Genomic DNA, 19,368 nt, shown 5'->3' on the forward strand with positions numbered 1-19,368 from the left:
ACCAGTCCTCACCTCTTTCCATCAGGACATCTCTTCCGCCCCCGGGGCCCCGGGAGGGAATGTTGGGGACATTGGCTCTTCCCATTCCCTGTGCCCTTAACAGCCCAGCAGGTGTACTTCATCAGCAAGCCCCTCCACTGGAGACCTCAGAAGGTGCTGGAAGGCTGGAGGTGGACTGGAGGGGCTGCTGCTGCCCCGAGCACGTCAGGTGGTTGTAGAAGCTGTGTCCCAGGCCTCCCGCGTGCCGGAACTCTTCTTTCACGGTCGTTTCTGGCCAGGAGTCAGATTCGAGACTCCTCCCTCTTTAATTTAGCAAGAGGGGACAGCAGTGCCTCCTGGCTGAGTGTCCTGCTCTTTGGGTGGGGTTTTAGGACTTGGGGGTAATTTCCATCCTTATGAGGAAATGTACATCAAAAACAGAGTTATGTTTGCTGGATAATAAAAATATGAGCTGCCTAGTTAAATTTTAATTGCAGATAAGCAATAGATATTTTTTGGTAGAAGTATATATATGATACAATATTTGGGACATACATCTACTAAAAAATATTCGTTATTTATATGAAATGCAAATTTACCTGGCCGTCCTGTGTGTTATCTAGCGAACTTACAGTAACTGGGCTTCTATCTACCCTTCAGATGCTAGGTCATTTATGATGTTGTTAAGGACGCTTGGGAATAGGGGAGACTTACGTCTGGCTTTGAGACTGCGTCCTAGTTTCATATTCCTAGCTCTTCATGGAATGATTTAGACTCATGGCTCTCAAAACATGTCCCAGGCCCAGAAATGTCAGCATCACCCGGTACCTGGTAGAGATGCAAATAAATCGCCACGTTCCACCCCAGACCTATGAATCAGACACTCTGGGGTGGGGGGTGGGGAGCTCAGCATTCTGTCTAACAAACCCTCCAGGTGATGCTGACCCAGTTCGAGAACCACAAGTTTAGACTCTGAGCAATCAGATAGGCCTGGGCTTGAAACCCAATCCCACCGTTTACTGACGGTGCCAGCTGGCAGGGTTACTTACCTTCTCTGAGCTTCTGTGTCTTCCTAAACAAAACTGAAATGTAATACCTTATTCAGGGATGTGTTAAGGATTAAATGAAGTTACATATTATGAACTAAAACCCACAGTGCCTGTCACCGTAAGAACGCACGAAACAATTATTGTACACATAGACATCCATTGGTGCCCTGAGATAAATTTGATGGTCAGCATGGCAAAAGCCCTAGCTCCTGGAGTGATCTCTGCTCAGTTCAAACAAGGCCTTAATTTCCAGGAATTCGATTTCCAGCAGTCCTCTGGAGGGAGGAAGGAATCAGGAGGAGAGGGGGCAGGGCCACATTGACTGAATTCCCTTCCTTCAGCGCTCGGTCCAGAACAGCTGTCCAGAAGGCAGGGTTTTTAAAAAATTTATGTTCTTTTTGTGGAAAGGTGAGGGGGAGGAGGCCTGAGAGGGGAGGACATGTCAGGGTGCCTCTCGAGAGAGGGTGATTAGCGCACTTGGGCTGTTTCACAGGACCGGTCTGGGGCCTCCTGTGCGCCGTCTAGATGAGGCTTTCTCAGCTTTGGCTCTGTTGACTTTGGGCTCAGATAATCCTTTGTCGCGGGGCTGTCTGGTGCATACAGAACGGCATCCCAAGCCTCACCTGTGAAATGCCAGTAGCCACTCCCATCCTCCCTCGCAGGGGTGACGGTCAAACACATGTCTAGATATTGCCAAATGTCCGGGAGCAAGGGGGCCTGGGGGTGCCAAATACCCCTGGGCTGAGAACCACCTGTTTGGAGAGTGTCTTAGACAAACAACCACTCACACAATTTTAACAGCTACCATTTATTGAGCATTTACTGTCTCCAGTCCCCATGCTGATCTTACAAGGTAGGTCTTACTACCTACTTTTCACAATGGAAGAAACTGAGGCACAGACAGTGAAAGCAAATTCCCTAAATGCTACATCCGGTAGGTCTGGGCTTCTGACTAAAGTTGGTCTAACTCTAAAGCTCATGCTGCAACATTCTCTCTTTCTCTCTGGAAAATTAGGGATTTCTTTTCTTCAAGGAAACTCTTCTCATGTCAACTCAAGTCTAAAAATGCTTATTGAGAAGCCATGAGAAGCTGTACTAGAAATCTAAGATGTTGCTCCTCTCAGGGAGTTTTCAGTACCAGTGTCACTGGGGAGGTCAGACTCTCACGACACAGTGAAAGAACAAATGAGGCAGTCCCAGTTGGGGCCAAAATGGACATTTCCAGGCATAGAACTCTGAACTGGATGCCCTTGTGTACGACTACCTCCTGTGTCCTTGTACTGTCAATTCTGATAATACACAGGAGCATTGAAACCTTGAGGTTCACGGGGTCTGTCAGCCACGTGTCCTTCAAAACATCAACTCTCTTGCCTTGGTGGGGGCTGTAGGTGGCTTCTAGCCAAACACTCCGCCATCTTCTTTCTGGCTCTTTGCAGGAACTCTACCTTTCCCCTTTCCCTTCTCATGGCAGTATACTCGTAAGCTTTGAGCTTGCTGTAGTAGTCAGAGAACTTGTTGTAGAGGATGGAAATTGGCATCCCGTTGAGGATAATTCCAAAAGCAATGCAGAGGAAGGCAAAAAGCCTGCCCAGGATGGTCTCTGGGTACATGTCTCCGTAGCCCACAGTGGAGAGGCTCACCTGTACAGGAAAGGAAGCGGGATGGAATTGTTAGCAATGGGATGGAGGAGAAGACAAGGAGAGAACCAGGTGGGACAGTGTCCTCTGTCTTCCTGAAGGTACATGTAGGTCAGGTAACAGCTCCCACAGAGCCAGCTTTAGGAGGGACCAGAAGGTTCGCCTGCAGGATCTGCGTCATGGAAAGAACACAGCCGTGGAACTGGAAGTCTTGGGCTTAAATTCTGACTATTATATATTTTCTTCTACACAATACAGGGGAGATCATAGCTGCTTTAGGGGGTTGCAGAGAGCACAGAAGGTACCAGGAGTAGATTTCCTGGGGTAGCATGGCTTCAATAAATGTTAGTCTCTGCCTCCCCTCAGAGGGGCCAGCTTTAGGACCAGGGGCCCTGGTTTTACTCACAAAATAGGCATACCGGGAAGAGCTCGGGCTTAGAAGCAGTCATACGTGAGTCCAAGTCCCAACTCTGACCCTTCCCCGCTGAATACCCGTGAGCAAAACATTCAGTCGCCAAACCTTGGTTCCTTCATCTGAAATAGGAGGATACTACCCAACACGTCATCTTCTCCTGAAGACTAAATAAGGAAATGAATATAAAGCACTTAACCCAGTATCAGGCCCACGAAAGGCATTAGACAGCCTCATCTGTAGTGCTTCTCTCATCTTTAAAATGGAGACAATTATAATACTTCTCAGTTCTTATGTCGTTCAGATGAGAGACTGTATATGAGACGCTGTAATTGCAAATGTCTGGAGAAACACACACTCATTATTTTGCAAAGGGACTTTTCTGTAAGACATCACAGACCAAAAATAGGTTCATCCTGCATGAAATTCCTCCCATCACTCTTGCACACTGCTTTAAATTCCACTAATTGGAGATTTATTTAGGTTAACAAGCTTCTGCTTTAAAATGCAGATACCCATGGGACTAGTTATCAGTCAGTGGAGACAGAAAACCTGGGAAAATCTCTTGGGGCCTATTTTTTTTTTTTTTTTAAGCCTCATGTACTGAGCCTCCCGTTGGTTCCCAGACTATTGGCTAAATTACTAGAAGGCTCATAGGCAGGCTGTTGCTTAGTTGAAAAAAAACAAAAAAACAAAAAACCCCTGTGCTTTGCACAACTCCAGGGGGCACTGTTTGCTTCACTGATTTGTGGTTTTGCCATGATTTTCTGGCAGATGGTAGTAAAAGGCACAGCCTGTTGACCCATACGAAGATGGTGTTTAGCTCAGAAATGTAAACATTTTTGTTTTGATGTAAGGGTTAGTTAGAACTTAGGGTAAGTGCGATTGCTTAGTTAGGATGGCATAGAGAAGCAGGCCACCTGGGCTGATTTGGTGTCTCTGATGAGAACCACAGCTCCTTCCAGACCATAAAAGAGTGGAAGCCTGACCTCCTCTTCGGGGTGGGGGACGTACCACCTCTCACTGTTCCATCTCCGGGGAGGGACCTGCTGAGGGCGGGCTGCCCCTTCCCATGGTGGAAAACACGAGCAAGCACCTCAGAGAGGCAGGATGGTGGAGACCAGCTTAAGGAAACCGAGATGGCTTGAGGCTACATGGCTCTGAGTCCATCTCCCAGCTGTGTGACTTGGGCAAGTCCCCTCCGTTCTCTCGGGCTCTGTTTCTACTTGTGAAATACGGGGACAATAGCCGTACCTACCCCGTAGGGGTGTTAAGGGAATAAGGAGTGTCTGGTGTGGTGTGTGAGTGATAATGTTAGTTCTCATGCTTATGAGACCAATGGGCTGTGGAAACGGGCTCCTGCTTCGACCCTGCTGAACAGGAGGGAAACGGCACAGGGGGTCCCTCTGGCTCCAGATTTTCGCCCCAAAGGATGTGATGAGAGGCAGTGGTACAGTGAGATTGTGGGTTAATCTCAAAGTATGTTTGTGCGTGTGTCTTGTCACTGGCTGTACCCGAAGGAAAAGAACCTGAGTGAGGTCTCTGTCCGGGTACATGAACTGAATCATGGCTTTCATAGGTCACGAAGCACAGCACTCCTACCTCTGTGAGTGTTGAGTCACTCGGTCTACTTGCCCTGGAGGAAGCCTACAGGGAGTCCGGGAACAGAGATGAGTGATAGGAAGGGGCAGTTAAGGACAGCAAACATCCACGAAAGGCCAAAGCAGAGGCTCTGAGCTAAACCAGCCTGCAAGATGGGAGGGCAGGGGGCTAGGAGGACGCAGAGGAAGATAATTGAGACAAAGTGCCTATCGTAAACTTCAGATCAATCCCCACACTGGCTTTACTTCACTCCCAACCTCCACTTCATTTTTATTTATTTATTTATTTTGGCTGAACTTTGAGTGAAGAGTCAAAAGCAAAGAGAGTTGTTGGCTTAAGGGAGATTAAATATTTAATGCTCATAATAGTCTAAATATTTTTGTATGTCTTGGATCTTTATTTTTAGAGGAAAGATCTCTTTGCTAGGAGGCTCTGTGTGACTGGTCCTGAAGAATTTGCTCAAAAAGCACAGCTAATCTTTGCATTGTCTGTTCTGTGGACAGTTTGACTCAACCAGTGACGTGGTTCTTGCTCCTTGGCTCCAAGAGGAATGCAGAGCTCCTTGGCTTTGGAGGACTTTTCTCCACTTTCCACAGACCAAACCCATTTCTCCCTTCATGAACATTAAAAATGGAAAACCTTAGATTGATGCATGTGACCTCACAGAGTGAGTTCTCACATGAGGAGGGGTTGGGTCTGGAAATGTGACCAGAATTCCTGCAATCCGTCTTAATATCTGGAAACACTGGCTGGCTGAGCCACTCCGTTAACTGGAAACGTACCATTCCGTGGAAGGCTTACATATTTTCCATAGCCTTTGGGTCCCAAGAACCAGAATGTGACCTTCCCCCAGGAGCTCACCCATTAATCAGCAAATCTTGGCCTCCTAACCATCACAAGGAGGACAAGCATCCAGTTTTCCTCTGATACTTCAGAAGGAATTTCTCCTTCAACGAGGAATGTTTGTTTTCTTCATAATGAATGAGACATAGATGAAATCTTGGCACTCGGTAATCGATGCATGTAGGAAATAGGATCCCAGGGAACACAACTGATTTTTCAAAATAATGAACACCCCTTCTAGTGACCCCAAACAATCTGAGGTGGTGAACACTAGCGGTTTCTGGCTAAAATGATTACACACCTCAGTGCATGTTGTCCTTTAAAGGATTTTGCTTCAAAGGCTATATGTAGCCGATCCGTGCTGCTGTGACAAATATTTGAGGAATTCCTCTTTGGTTTAGAATCTGCACAGAGGCTTCAGTGGCATGACCTTGAAACAAGCAGTCTTAGCCACCTCAAGGGTTAACTCTAGATGTCAGTCTTAAACTCAAGGGTATGGACTGTATTTTAAAATATCAAATCCACCCTCCAAAAGGTGAAGATGTGGCACCATTACAAAGAAGTAAATGGACATATCACAGTCTCCAAAGATAATTCCTCAGTGGAATTCGAAGAATGTTTTGAGGGGTGGAAGCACTGTTAGAATGAGGTCACGGGTGAGGAGAGGATCTTAAAGAGGACCAACCAGCCTTTTTCATATGTTGAAGTCGTGCTGTGTATATAAATTGTGCAATAGGAGGAGACGTGCAAAAGCTGAGGCAAATCTATTCCTCCAGCCATAGGAAGGTACGGGATAATGATGACGTCTTCCGCCTTCACGGTGTGCTTGGTACTTTTCCCTATCCTCTACGACTCCCGTCCTTCTGCCATCATGTCCCACCAGGCCTACTGGCCCACAGGAGGATCACAATTTAAAGACCTAAAAGGGGACCACGCCAGAGTGAGGAGTCCACAGTTGCAAAAGTCCTAAAAGGGCCTAAGAGCCTTTGCCCTGTTTATGGTCTCCTTGCTATTTCTGACGGATCTGAGAGGATGCCGCCTCCCTTTACTGCCATCTGTGCCAGACATTTACCCCTTGTCTCTCAGTCCCAAGCGAGACACCCTCTGTACTCTTCCGTGGAGTCCTGCAGCTGGGAGTCTGCAAACTACACTTCCCAGACCCCCTTGCGTGCTGGCTTCTGGTTGTGTTCTGCAAATGAGATAGTGTTGGGACGCTGGAGGTGGGTGAGGAACTAAGGGTCTCTATTCCTGCTTTTGGTGTCTGTCGCCGTCCTCCAATAAGCACATAGCCATGGCTCAAGCATCTTTTGGCACATAGGACACTAACCTCATGGTGTCATCCTAGGAGTCCCCACGACAGCCCCTCAGCGGCTCCTTCTCTGTTCTCGTGGGTTCCACTTTGTATTTGTTCCCCCAGTTCTAGGGTTGACAGCTCTTCCATGCAGTAACCATCTCTGGGTTCTCTGTTTCCCCTCGCTGCTCTTCCAACCTTCTAACCCTTGTGTATCTATAACCCTGCATCAAATTCCATCTGTTTAAAATAGCCACGTTTTTTCCCCCCTGTTGTCCTGAGTTGGCTGATGCACCTTCCAAAGGGGTCTTCTTAAAGCCAGTAATCAATCCATACAAATCAAATCGAATCAAGTCTCAGTGATCTTGTAAGTGCCACCTATTTGCAAGGAAATGGTAACACGCTTTGGGAAAACAGAGATAGGCACAATTCTCTGTTCCCTCAGCTAGAAAGTTTCTTTTTGAGGAGTTTTTGTTAGTTTTTGGAGGAATGAGTTCATGACAGTTTCCTGGTTTCTATAGTTTGGTTTCTATAGTTTTCACTTACTCTTGAAGCTCAGGAGGAAATGGCCCGTTGAACAGTCCAGTCGCCCTTTTCTGCTTTCACACAGAGCCACGCTGGAGGCCAGGGATGACAGCGTCCTCACAGAGCTGACTGCTCTTGCCAAGCTGGGCCATGCATTTCCCACGCGCAGGCGGCTGGGAGGGGCCCATCATGGCTGGAGCGGCTCCGGGGGCGCGCCTGTTTTCCTGGACACGCAGAGGCTCTCCCAGGAGAGAACAGCTGACCCGTTCGCATGTCTTACAGCCTCTCTTTTTCCAGCAGAGAAGGAATCACTTCTGTTTTATTCCCCCCCCCCATGCATCTGGAAGCAAAGGTTATGGCTTCCACGTGATACAGACTATCAACTAGACAGCTATGGTAGCTTCTATTTATGGCGGAGGTACTACAGGCTAGCAGCTTACATATGTTCCCTATTACACTAGCGCTTACAATAATCTCCGTTTGACGGACGAGGAGGACGGGGCTCTCTCACATCCTAATGCGGGAGCATTTGCAGACGTGAATGTCCACGAGGGATTTGTTCTGCAGCTGCTGAAGTATTCACAGTAATGAAAATGACTGTATGCCTCTTAAAACCTTGAGCTGAATTACAGAGGAAGGTTGTAGGATCCTTGGCATAGAGAGAGGGAAGATGATGAAAAGTAAGTCTGCGTTTGGGGTTGTCTAAAAGTACGAGCAGCACATGGACGGATGGCTTAGAGAATCTGTCTCTAATGAGGTTGAATGTACAAGGCAGACAGCACTGAAGTCAGGAAAACACTATCAGTGAGTATGTGTTTTCTGACGTGTACATATATTTGAGCAGTAATAGCTTACTACAGCAGAATGACTGTATTACCTAATTTTTTTTAATGGAAACATAGTTGACATACAATGTTACCTTAATTTCAGGTGAACAACATGGTGATTCAGTGAGTCTACACATTATGTTATGCTACCATCTGTCACACCATACAACCCGATTACACCATTGACTATATTCCCTATGCTGTACCTTTCATCCCTGTCATTTAAAATTCCATAACTGGTAGCCTGTACCTCGCACCACCCTTCACCTATTTACCCATCCCCCCGCCACCCTTCCCTCTGGCAACCTCTAAGTTGTTCACTGTATTTATGGATATGTTTCTGCTTATTTTATTCATTTTATTTTTTAGGGTTCCACATATAAGTGAAATCATGTGGCATTTGTCTTTCTCTGATTCATTTCACTTAGCATAATACTCTCTAGGTCCATCCATGTTGTTGGAAATGGCAAGATCTCATTCTTTTTTATGGCTAAGTAATATTCCGTGTGGGTGTGTGTGTGCGCGCACACACACGCATACACACATACCACATCTTTATCCATTCATCTATCAGTGGACCCTTGGGCTGCTTCCATAATTTGGCTATTGTAAATAATGCTGCAGATAACATAGGGGTCCATATATCTTTTCAAATTACTCTGTTCATGTTCTTTGGGTAAATACCCAGTAGTGGATTTCCTAAATTGTACGGTATTTTTATTTTTTAATTATAATTTTTTTTTTAGGAACCTCTATACTGTTTTCCACAGTGCCTGCACCAATTTACATTCCCACCAACAGTGCATGAGGGCTCCTTTTTCTCTACATCCTTGCCGATTCTTGTTATTTCTTGTCTTTTTCTAGCCATTCTGACAGGTGGGAGGGGATCTCTCATTGCAGTTTTGATTTGCATTTTCCTGATGATGAATGATGTTGAGCATTTTTTCACGTGTATGTTGGCCATGTGTACGTCTCCTCTGGAAAAATGTCTTGTCAGTGGACAATTCTTTATATCTTCCTGCATCCAAGCTCTTTGCCATAAAACTTTTCAGTGCTTTCCTACACTGGGTGGGCTCATCTGGTCTGCTCTTTGACTCTGATTTTGGCCTTGTGACTTGCCTTGGCCAATGGGTTGAGCAAATGACATGACTAGAAACTTACGCAGTGCTCACATGATTGAGATTGCATTCCCTCTCTTGCCCATTGCCAGGGCCACGGGTACTTGACTGCTGGAGGGTGAAGGAGATGTGTTCTAGTCCCCTCTTTCATCCCAGCTGTCAGCCAGCCGATCATTAGACATCGGAGTGACTGGCACCAGCCCAAATGAGAAGAACATTCTGGTTGAAACCAGCCTGAACTGTGGACTCGCAAACTCATAAGCTCAATCAATGCTTGACAATTTAGGTGATTAAGTTTTGTGGCAGTTTGTGATGCATCATTATTATAGTGATAAGTAACATAATTTACGAAGAGCTGAACACACATTTATCATGGGTGTGTGCTCAAAAAATTTCAAATCACGAGATGGGTGATCAATAAAAGCCTTGAAGATAACCACACCTGAGTTAGTTTCGGGATTCCACTTCTTCTCATTTCTGTTCAGTTATGTCTATATAGATGGGTTTCTTCTCACCCTTCAAATTTCAGCTCAATGTCCTTTTTCTCCAGGAGGGCTTCTCTGGCCATCCTATCAACGACAGATTCTACAGCCAGCTCTCTCTGTCCTCTTAGCTCACACAAGATGCACCAGTATCTGAAATTATATATTCTCTTTCTCCATTAGAATGTACAGTCCATGAGGGAAAGAAATTCATCTTTTGGGGGTTTTTGTTCAATCACCCAGTATCCCTGGTGTTTAGATGAGCACTTGGCAATCCCAGCTCAGTGAGTGAGTAAGCTGGATTTTGTGATTCTCAGGAAGAATTCGTCTGCATGTTTTGCATCTTGTTTTTGGCGTCTACATAAGGAAACAAGACATTCTGTCTGCATCATTTTGACCGCGTTCTTTTCTCTCTGCTGAGAATATAGACCCTTGGTACACAATGTGGAATGCCATCATAAGTATGGAAAAGAATCTGCTTAATCTATGTTGTCCTGGGGCATAGAGCAGAGTTTCAGTGTTCAAGGGGGAACTGCTCCTATTGTTTTCGTAGATTAGTTTAGAAGTATCTAATTTGTAATGACTTTCACTAGTGTATAAAATTCTCAGTAAGATGGACTAAGGCCATGGGTGAAGGTTAAAGTTGGTCAACGGTAAAGCTGAAATGTGCAAATTCTGGCCTGTGAAAATAGTGCCTGATAAAGATAATGGCCACTAAAGAAAACCCCTCATTGGCAAAAGCAATAATTACTAAAATTTATTATTGATAAAAATTGAATAGGGATTCAATTTTTATTGTAAAACTTATGGGAAAAACTTATTTTGACTAAAACAATTTTAGTTAACATAAAATGGGGGTAATTTGAAAGTTTTAAGTGTCATTGTACAGTAAGCAGATCAAGAAATTAAATGGAATCAATAGGCATTCACTTCAGGAAATTTTTTTTAAAAAAATCATTAGTAGCAACAGAATTCATACCAATTTTTGTATTAATAGACAAAATTTTGAAGAGTTTCATGGGTTGAAAGTATAGTATCAAAATGTCCCCTAGGCGCCACCTACATACGTGCCAGTCTTCTGAAATACTTCGATAAATGGGAACTTGACCCGCAAACTCGGTAGTTTATCACCAGCTTGAAGATTTGCTCTTTTCCCTTCCGGCTTTACTCACCTCCAACGTACATGTCATTTGCTGGGGACAAAGCATCCTGTATCAGCTCCATCTGTACACATGGTTTATCTACTATGGGGATGACCTTTTGTCACCTGGAATACGGTCAGAGGTGCAGCACTGGGCTAGCTCACCGGGACGAGCCTAACGTGATCCCATCACGGAAGAGAGCTCACAAATCCCATTTGACATGTGAGTGCTCTGCTTTTCAGTGACAGAAGACTAAGTGAATTATAGAGCTCAGTAGGCACCCCTTTTTAGAGACAAGAAAACTGAGGACAGGCAGTAAGGGAGTGAGATTTCACAATTATTTAGGGTCCTAGTTATTAGCAGATCTGGGACTAGAATCTAAATTTAAACCTTCCATCTCACTGAACTACACTGTTAGTAGCCCTGGGTTGGTTCATCTCGGAAATTCATACCAGACTCTGGGTTCTAACACACCCAGCATTAATGTTGAAAATACCTAGTTCCTTACATAGGAAAAACTGGTTATATTTGCTTAATGTTTTTAACGGCATTATAAACCGTCTACTTCTAAAAATGGAGAAAATCACACACCCACTTCTTCCCTCTATGTACAAATGTCAACTTATCAAGCAGCATGTCCGGTGATTCAGGGATTTGCCAGGGATTTAGCCTGACATACCAGAAATACAGATATTTGAGTAAATGACATAAATTTCTACAAAGAGGCAAATACCAAAGAAAACAAAAATGACCAAAAGACTGCAAAATAGGCAAGGCATGCCCCAGAAATGAAGCTTGAAAGACGCAGTGCTGGGTGTGGGAAGGGCATGGATTGTGTCTTGTATGGTCTTAGGTTGGGTCCTAGCTCCGTTACCTTTAGCTGGGTGTCTACACTCAAACCCTCTGTACCTCCATTCCTCCGGCTGTAGAATGGGGCAAGAATACCACGTCCTAAAGGAGGTTCAGTGACACTGGGGCAAGTTTCAGTTGTAGATGCTTCTTTCCACACTCAGGATTGGCTAGAAGCAGTGGGATTTCAGTTAGGGGGGACACTGGTCTGCCGAGTCTCACTTTTTCACCGCATAAATGTAGGGTTTCCTGCAAATTGGAAGCCACTTCCAATGCGTCCTCTTCAAAAAAAAAAAAAAAAAAATCCTAACCATTTCACAGGGTTATGATACTGAACCAAGTTAAACTTTACAAACCATTTAGGACAACAGGTGTTCGATAAGTGGTGAGTAAGAATGAGGCTGATGGCTTTTCCCACATGCAGAAACAAGGAATCCTCCTTACAAGCAGACTGCCCAGGAATTTGAGACTAAATCTACATTTGGAAATTCCAGTTACTTACTGGACTTTGTCTTTCCAACTCGTTTTTGTTCGCTGGATGCAACAAAGGCCTGGAGAGAGCAGTGGCCCCTAAGCAAGGTGGGGAGAAGGTCCGGGAACAAAGCAAGGCAGGCGGCGGATAACCCAGGAACGGGAGGACTGGCTTCTTCCAGGCTGGGTTGGGGGGCGGGGAAGCCGGAGCCTGGGTACTCACCGCGGCCCACCACCAGGCGTGGGGGATGCTGGTGAAGTTGGTGTCGGGCATGTCGTGCTCCACAGAGTAGACGGCTGCCGAGAAGGTGAAGATGCCCATGGTGATGAAGAGCAGCAGGCAGCCCACCTGCTGGTAGCACTGGCGCAGCGTGAAGCCGAAGGCGCGCAGGCCGGTGGAGTGGCGCGCCAGCTTGAGGATGCGCAGGACGCGCATGAGGCGCATGATACGCAGCACCTGGCCCACCTTGCCCACGCGGCCCACCGTCTCTATGTCGTGCTCCCGCGGCGAGCCCTGGCCGTGCCCCTGGTCCTCGCCCGTGAAGCACTCGAGCAGCAGCTGCAGGTAGAGCGGCAGGATGGCCACCAGGTCGACCACGTTGAGCGCGCTGCGCGCGAAGCGCCGCAGGTCGGGCGTGGAGGCGAGGCGCAGCAGGAACTCGAGCGTGAAGAAGGCCATGCACAGCATCTCCACGTGCTCCAGGATGGGCCGTGGGTCGCCGCCGCCCGCGCCCTGCTCCACCTGCTGCTGCATCTCCTCCACCGTGTTGAGCGCCAGCGCCACGACGGAGATGAGCACGAAGAGGCTAGAGGCCACCCCGATGGCCTTGGCGGCCACGGACGAGAAGGGCTTCTCCAGCAGGTTCCAGAGGCGGCGGCGCTGCGGCCCGTAGAAGCGCATGTCGCGGAAGAGCTCCTCGGCCTCCTCGGCCTGCGCCTGCGCGCGCAGCTCGCGCTGGATCTTGAGCTGCTCGCTGAGCTCGTCGCGCCGCTCCTCGAAGCAGATGCGGCAGCAGCGCGGCGTGTACTTGAGCCGCACGCCCCAGTAGCCCAGCTCCTCCAGGAAGCAGCGCGGGCACAGCTCGTCCAGCACCAGCAGCACCCCGGACGCGTAGAAGTTGTAGACCAGCTGGAAGACGGCCGGGTCGCGGTCGAAGAAGTACTCGTCCGTCTGTTCCTCGTAGTCGTCGCACAGGCCCAGCTGGCGGCTGCGGCTGGTGGACGTGGCCAGGCGGCCCAGGCGCGTCTTGGGGTAACAGGCTAGCTGGCAGTAGTCCAGGCGGTAGCTCTGGCCGCCCACGTTCACGTTCAGCGTGGACGACACAGCGGGAAGGTCGGTGCGGCCGTCCGGCTGGGCGGCCGCGGCCTCTGGCTGCCGATCGTCCTCGCCCGGGTCGTCCTTCAGGTCGTCCTCCTCCTCCCCATCCTCGTCCTCCTCGATGTAGTAGTTGTAGTTGCCCTCGGTCCAGGGCGGGATGCTGGCCTGGGAGCCGGAGCGGGCCCCCAGGGAGCAGACGCTCCTGCGGTGCGGGCCGCCCCCGGCCTGGGACGCCTCCTCACCCTCCGTAGTGTTCCAGGGCCTGTAGCCCCAGGACCGCCTCCTCTCGCTCTGTTTCAGCATGGCTGCAGGGGGCGAGCCCCTTGCTTTGCCTTCCTGGCTGTCGTGGGCTTTTTGGGCTGGTCACTGCCACCGGGAGGACGGCGCCTGTACCCTGCACTGACTTGGAGCAGCCTGCCCGGGACGAGGGACGGTCCCAGTCTGGCCCCTGGAGTCTGAACGTGCGCAGATGGCTGTTGACTGCTCTAATCTTGCTGATACGGAAGCGGCAAGTGTTAGGAGGGATTTAGAGCCTCTTAGCTGGTTTCCTCCCCCTCTGCCTGCACTGACGTCGGGGTTGGTTATGTGGTCTTAAATCTGTAGATAATCAGAAGGTGGCAGGGCTTATTGCTAATAAAAATGTCGCCAACCCTTAGGCCTGTCCTTAGGAAGTGCTCAGGATGCTGGTGCTGGTGTGAAATCCAGCGAATTAGCTCTAGAATCCGGATGCCTGTGTCATGGCCTCACTATTGAAGTTGCAGCCTCTGCAGGAACAAGGACAGGAAGGGCAGCAGAATGCTTAAAGCGGACTTCACCATAAGCCTGTTTTCTTCTTAGCGTAGCCCTTGCTCGGATCACCTAAGACTTCAAGCGATCCCCTTCCCGTTCTTTCACATGATGGTTTCTTCCCAAATGGATTCTGCTTAAGAGCCCTGCTTTAGTCCAGTCTGATCTTCTCAGACCCAGCTTCGATCCCCCTTTGTCTCTGTTTCTCTGCCTCTCTTTTCCTTCCCTCTTTGGAAGGATGAGAGCGCATTTCCAGATAGATCCCAGAACTAGCGGGTACATGTTCTTGCGGTCCTGCTTAGCTGCTCTTTTAGGGCCACATGTAAAGGTGGCCAGACTTTATTTCAGGGAAAAAGTCTTCATCATTCTTCGGGACAACATTTAAAACAATTTTTTTTTTAAGTCTCTTTCCATGTGGAAAGCAACGTGCTAGATGCTGGGGATGGGAAATCTTTGGGGACACAGTTGCTCGCAGTTTTGTGGGTGATGGAGTTAGGTAAACACAGCAAAAGAGTGAGTAAAAAATACAGGGTAGCAGAGAAGACGAAGGGATTTTTTTCTGAGCAGAGATATGTTTTTAAATTCAGTTTATTTTGAAGAGCCAGTAAGTGTGGATGGCAAACAATTCAAAAGGTGCAAAGTTGCCTTAGAGAAGAGAGTTTCTCGCTCTCCCAAACCGAAGTTGCAGTTATCAGATGTGCCTCTGAGGAGGCAACCACTGTTGTTATTCCAGAATACTTTTTGGTTGTTCTTCCAGAAATATCCTAAACATATACAAGCAAAAACCTGTCTCCATCTGTCATCTGACTAGCTCTCTGTTATTAACACAAATCGTAGTATACTGTACACATTGCTTTTTCCAATTAACCGTGTGCCTTAGAGCTGTTTTCATACCTGAACATAAATATCCACCTGACTTTGAAAGTAGCCTGACAGGGATAAACATTCAGGTTGTTTTATATCTTGACTCTTGTAAACAACGGTGAAAGGAATGACTTTGTGTATACGTTACTTCACACATGTTCAAGATGGAGGAAGGACCACTGAGAAACCTGACCAGATAGGACAGAGCAAATTGGACAGATACCTTGGGAAGAGTTTGAAAACGATACCATCTTACACATGCGTGAATGATTGCTGTTACTTCAGATGTTCTGTCTGATAGGAATGTGTGGGCCTCATTTGGAAACCTGATTCAAACAAAAAGCCTAAAACATTTTCAAGAGTTGGAAATTCGTTGGTATTTAGGAACTCTTATGGATACTCTTAGTTGTGATAATGGTCTTGTAATGTTAAAGGCTGTGTCTCCTTTAGAGACACATAACACATAATAGAAGTATTTATGGATGGGATGATACGATGCCTGAGCTTTGCTTCAAGAGAATATGGGGGAGAGAGAAAGGGAGTGGCCGTAGCATGGGAGTAAGATCCATTAAGACAAGCCATGAGTTAGTAACTGTCGACACTGAGTGATGGGGGCACAGAGGTTCATTAGGCTATTCTGCTTTCATAGGTGTTTGAATTTCTTCAGAATAAAAAGCTTTTGGAGGCGCTTGGGTGGCTCAGCTGGTTAAGTGTCTGCCTTCGGCTCAAGTCATGATCCCGGGTCCTGGGATCAAGCCCCACATCGGGCTCCCTGCTCCACAGGGAGTCTGCTTCTCCCTCTCCTCCTGCTCTCTCTCTCTCAAGTAAATAAAATCTTTTTTAAAAAGTTTTAAAAAAGGCATATAAAGGATAAATTATTAGAGGTGGAATTGCAGGTCAAAGACTGCATGTTTGCAATTTTGATCAATGATGCCAATTTCCCTCATAAAAATTTTACTAATACGTAACTCACCATCACGCTTCTGCAGCTCTGCCCATGTGATAGGTGACAAATGACATGTGCGATAATTTTTATTTGCATTTCTCTCATTGTGAATGCAGCTCAGCATCTCCTCCTGTCATTAGTTGTATTTCTTTTTTCTGCTTTTCATCGATAGGTTCGTATTTCTCTTATCGATTTGTAGGAGAGCGATCTATATTTTGAGACTAGACCCTTTGCCTGGGGTATGGATTGCAAGTTTCACGTCTGACTTACCTTCAGTGAGGTTTTTTTTTCCCCTGTACATTTTTTATTTGAAGACTTCTCAGTGTGGTGGCATATTGGGAAAGTCTTCACTGCTGTGTAATTTTCAAAGAATTTTCTTCTTACAGTTTTACTTCTCACATTTAAGGATTTGATCCATCAAGAATTAATTTTGAGGTAAAGAGTGAAGTAGGGACTTAGCTCTGTTTTCCAGGGTTTTATCCACATGTCCCAACACATTAACTGAATAATCTGTCTTTCCCCCCTGGTGAGCAGTGCTGTCTTTATCACGTAGGTCAGTTTTAATTACGCTTCTGGGTCATCGGGACAGGTCACAGGTTCGACAGGCTCAGCCCTTGATGACATTGTTCAGCTCTCAGTAGACCTCAAACCTCCAAGCTGAAGATAACGTCTAATCAGGCCTAGCCTTTACGTTCCTGACTGTCCCACTTCTCCTGTCCTGCTCTTGGCATACAGTGTTGATGTTGCTTCTCCAGCCACCCACTGACTTCTCCAGTTTCATCTCTTCTTTCTGTGGTGCCAAGTACTATTGACAAGTACCTTTACTATGTCGAAGCGATGACACTGTTTTAAAAGAGTATCGTTCTTTTCATATTTCTCATTGCCTCTCTTTCCATTGCAGTCATATGCTGCTGCTTACCTAAGCTTTCAGTGCTGTCGCAGCTTTTGTACCGAAGACCAGGAGAGTTAGCGATGTCTGGAAGGCGTCTCAAAGCTAAGCACAGGCATCAGAACCGTGGATCAGTTGGGGCTCATTGCCTGGATGGACCGCGCTTAATTGTCTCTTACACCCGAATGCATCTGTCGGGGTGGGCATGTTGCTTGGATTTTGTTCTTGGATTTTTTCCTTTGCGAGGACAATGGTAGATGAGTATCCGTACGTGGAAACCCTTTCTAGTAAAAAGAACTGGCCAAAAGTAGAATGGGAACACCTTGAAGAATTTGTAGGGCAAAGGGAAACCTGCATGATCTTCAAGTGGCTTCTGCCTTGAAATGACTAAGATTCCAAGTCTTTCCTTGATGATTCATTTGTCTTGAATTCCCTCCTGCCTTCTGCGATCTTTATCCTTCGAAAGTCAGCTCAGACATCCTCCTCCTCTTTGAGCGATCCTTCTCTGACATTTCTCTGTGTTTTGTCAAGATGGGTTAGCTGCTCCTTGTCAGTGTTTTCATTTAAGGTGACACATCACTAACTTAGAACGTGAGGCACTTCTTTTAATGCAGAGAGACTTAAAAAGTTTCCCGTTACGGAAGTCCTATAAGTGCATTATGGAAGAATTTAAAAAGTAGAGTAGAACACTAATACCAATACACCAATAATAGCACGCCCAGATACTGCACCATGTTGATGCTTACGACAACCTCTCACATAGGTGCTGTTCCTCGTTCACAGATGCAGAGACTGGGACACAGCGGAGTGAAATGACTCGCCCACGATTGCACACAAAGTAAACGGTGGAGCTGGGTTTTGCTCCAAACTAACTAGCAGGTTAGAAATTGGCATATGCATAAAATCCACCTATAATCTGACCATCCAGAGACGCTCAGTGTTAATATTTTAACTTGCGTCTTTCCATTCGATTACACACACACACACACACACACACACACACACACATATTTACCATGGTCATGCTCATATTGGGCATAAATTATGTATCCTTTTTTCATTTAACATTTTCACATATGCATTTTTGATTTAAAAAATCGCACTTGTAATCGTTATTTTATTTATTTTTTTGAAGATTTTATTTGAGACAGAGTGAGCCATGAGCAGCGTGAAGAGGGAGAAGGGAGCCCGACATGGGGTCCATCTCAGGACCCCGGGATCATGACCCGAGCTGAAGTCAGATGCTTAACTGACTGAGCCACCCAGGCACCCCAGTAATCCTTATTTTAAATGGCTACAAAATATTCTATATTGTGGATGTACCGTCTATAACTAAACCAACTCTCTTTTATGGAAATGACTATTTTTCAGTGTTCCACTATTACAAGTAATGATATGATAAAAATATGTTTGAGAGGTTTTTTTTTCATTCTTTGGGGTTTTTTTGTTTGTTTTTTTTTTTTTGGTGGGATTTTTGTTTGTGGGTTTTTGTCTTGGTTTTTTGTATTCTGAGTTATTCTTTGAGACAGTTTGGCTAGATTTTCTTAGGCCATTCTCTTTGAATATCGAGCCTTCCCACGTGCTGCTCCTGCTGTCCGTCCAGTTTAGGCTAGTCTTTGTCCACAGCGGCCTGCCGCCTCTTCCCCTGGCCAACTCGTGTGCACCTTTTGTCTGTGGCGAGCTAACTCCTCCTGGCCTGTCCTCCGGGATAGCCTCCTCGCACCCACAAAAGCTGAATTCAGCCCTCCCACAGCTGCTTCCCCAAAAGCTTGACTTCCCCTAGCAGAGCCCTTCCTGCAAATGCTCTCTGCCTGTCAACAAGACAAGACTGTGAGTTCCAGAGGGCTGGACATTGTCTGCTTTGTTCTCGTCCACAGGTTCTAGTCCACTGCCTGGCATATACCAGGCACTCAAAACTATTAGCTGGAAGATTGAAATATTTGATGCCTCTTGCCAGCTTGCTTTGCAGTTCGTCGCACTGTTCGCTCTTTTTTTTTTTTTTTTTTAAGATTTTATTTATTTGACAGAGATAGAGACAGCCAGAGAGAGAGGGAACACAGGCAGGGGAAGTGGGAGAGGAAGAAGCAGGCTCATAGCGGAGGAGCCTGATGTGGGGCTCGATCCCAGAACGCCGGGATCACGCCCTGAGCTGAAGGCAGACGCTTAACCGCTGTGCCACCCAGGCGCCCCCTCGCACTGCTCGCTCTTAGCTCTGAAGTATGGAGGGTCTTCCCAGTAGCTCTGCTAGAACAGCATTGCTGGTTGCAGTTTGCTCATTGAGATGTGAAAATGGCATTACAGTTTTGTTTTAATCAGCTCTGTATTAGTTATTCACTTG

The 19,368-nt window shown here is 46.7% G+C and overlaps 1 protein-coding gene and 1 long non-coding RNA gene across 3 annotated transcripts in view; one reads left to right on the forward strand and one right to left on the reverse strand.

The window, feature by feature from the left end:
* Nucleotides 1-19,368, forward strand: part of LOC123776443 (uncharacterized) — a 258,350-nt gene that overhangs the window by 31,330 nt on the left and 207,652 nt on the right. The window lies entirely within an intron of this gene.
* KCNV2 (potassium voltage-gated channel modifier subfamily V member 2) lies at nucleotides 1,821-13,972 on the reverse strand. 2 transcript variants are annotated; one of them, XM_045772597.2, is made up of 2 exons: nucleotides 12,451-13,972; nucleotides 1,821-2,668 (listed from the first exon to the last, which is right to left on the reverse strand). In XM_045772597.2, exons 1-2 carry the CDS (start codon nucleotides 13,846-13,848, stop codon nucleotides 2,387-2,389), a joined length of 1,680 nt encoding a protein of 559 aa, XP_045628553.2. In that variant the 5' UTR covers nucleotides 13,849-13,972; the 3' UTR covers nucleotides 1,821-2,386. The 2 variants fall into 2 exon arrangements, with proteins under 2 accessions (XP_045628553.2, XP_087714927.1); XM_087858801.1 differs by having other exon boundaries at nucleotides 12,259-13,972.

Source organism: Ursus americanus, chromosome 34 (assembly GCF_024610735.1).
Source record: "Ursus americanus isolate L20-20 chromosome 34, mUrsAme1.1.p, whole genome shotgun sequence".
NCBI classification, from domain to species: domain Eukaryota; kingdom Metazoa; phylum Chordata; class Mammalia; order Carnivora; family Ursidae; genus Ursus; species Ursus americanus.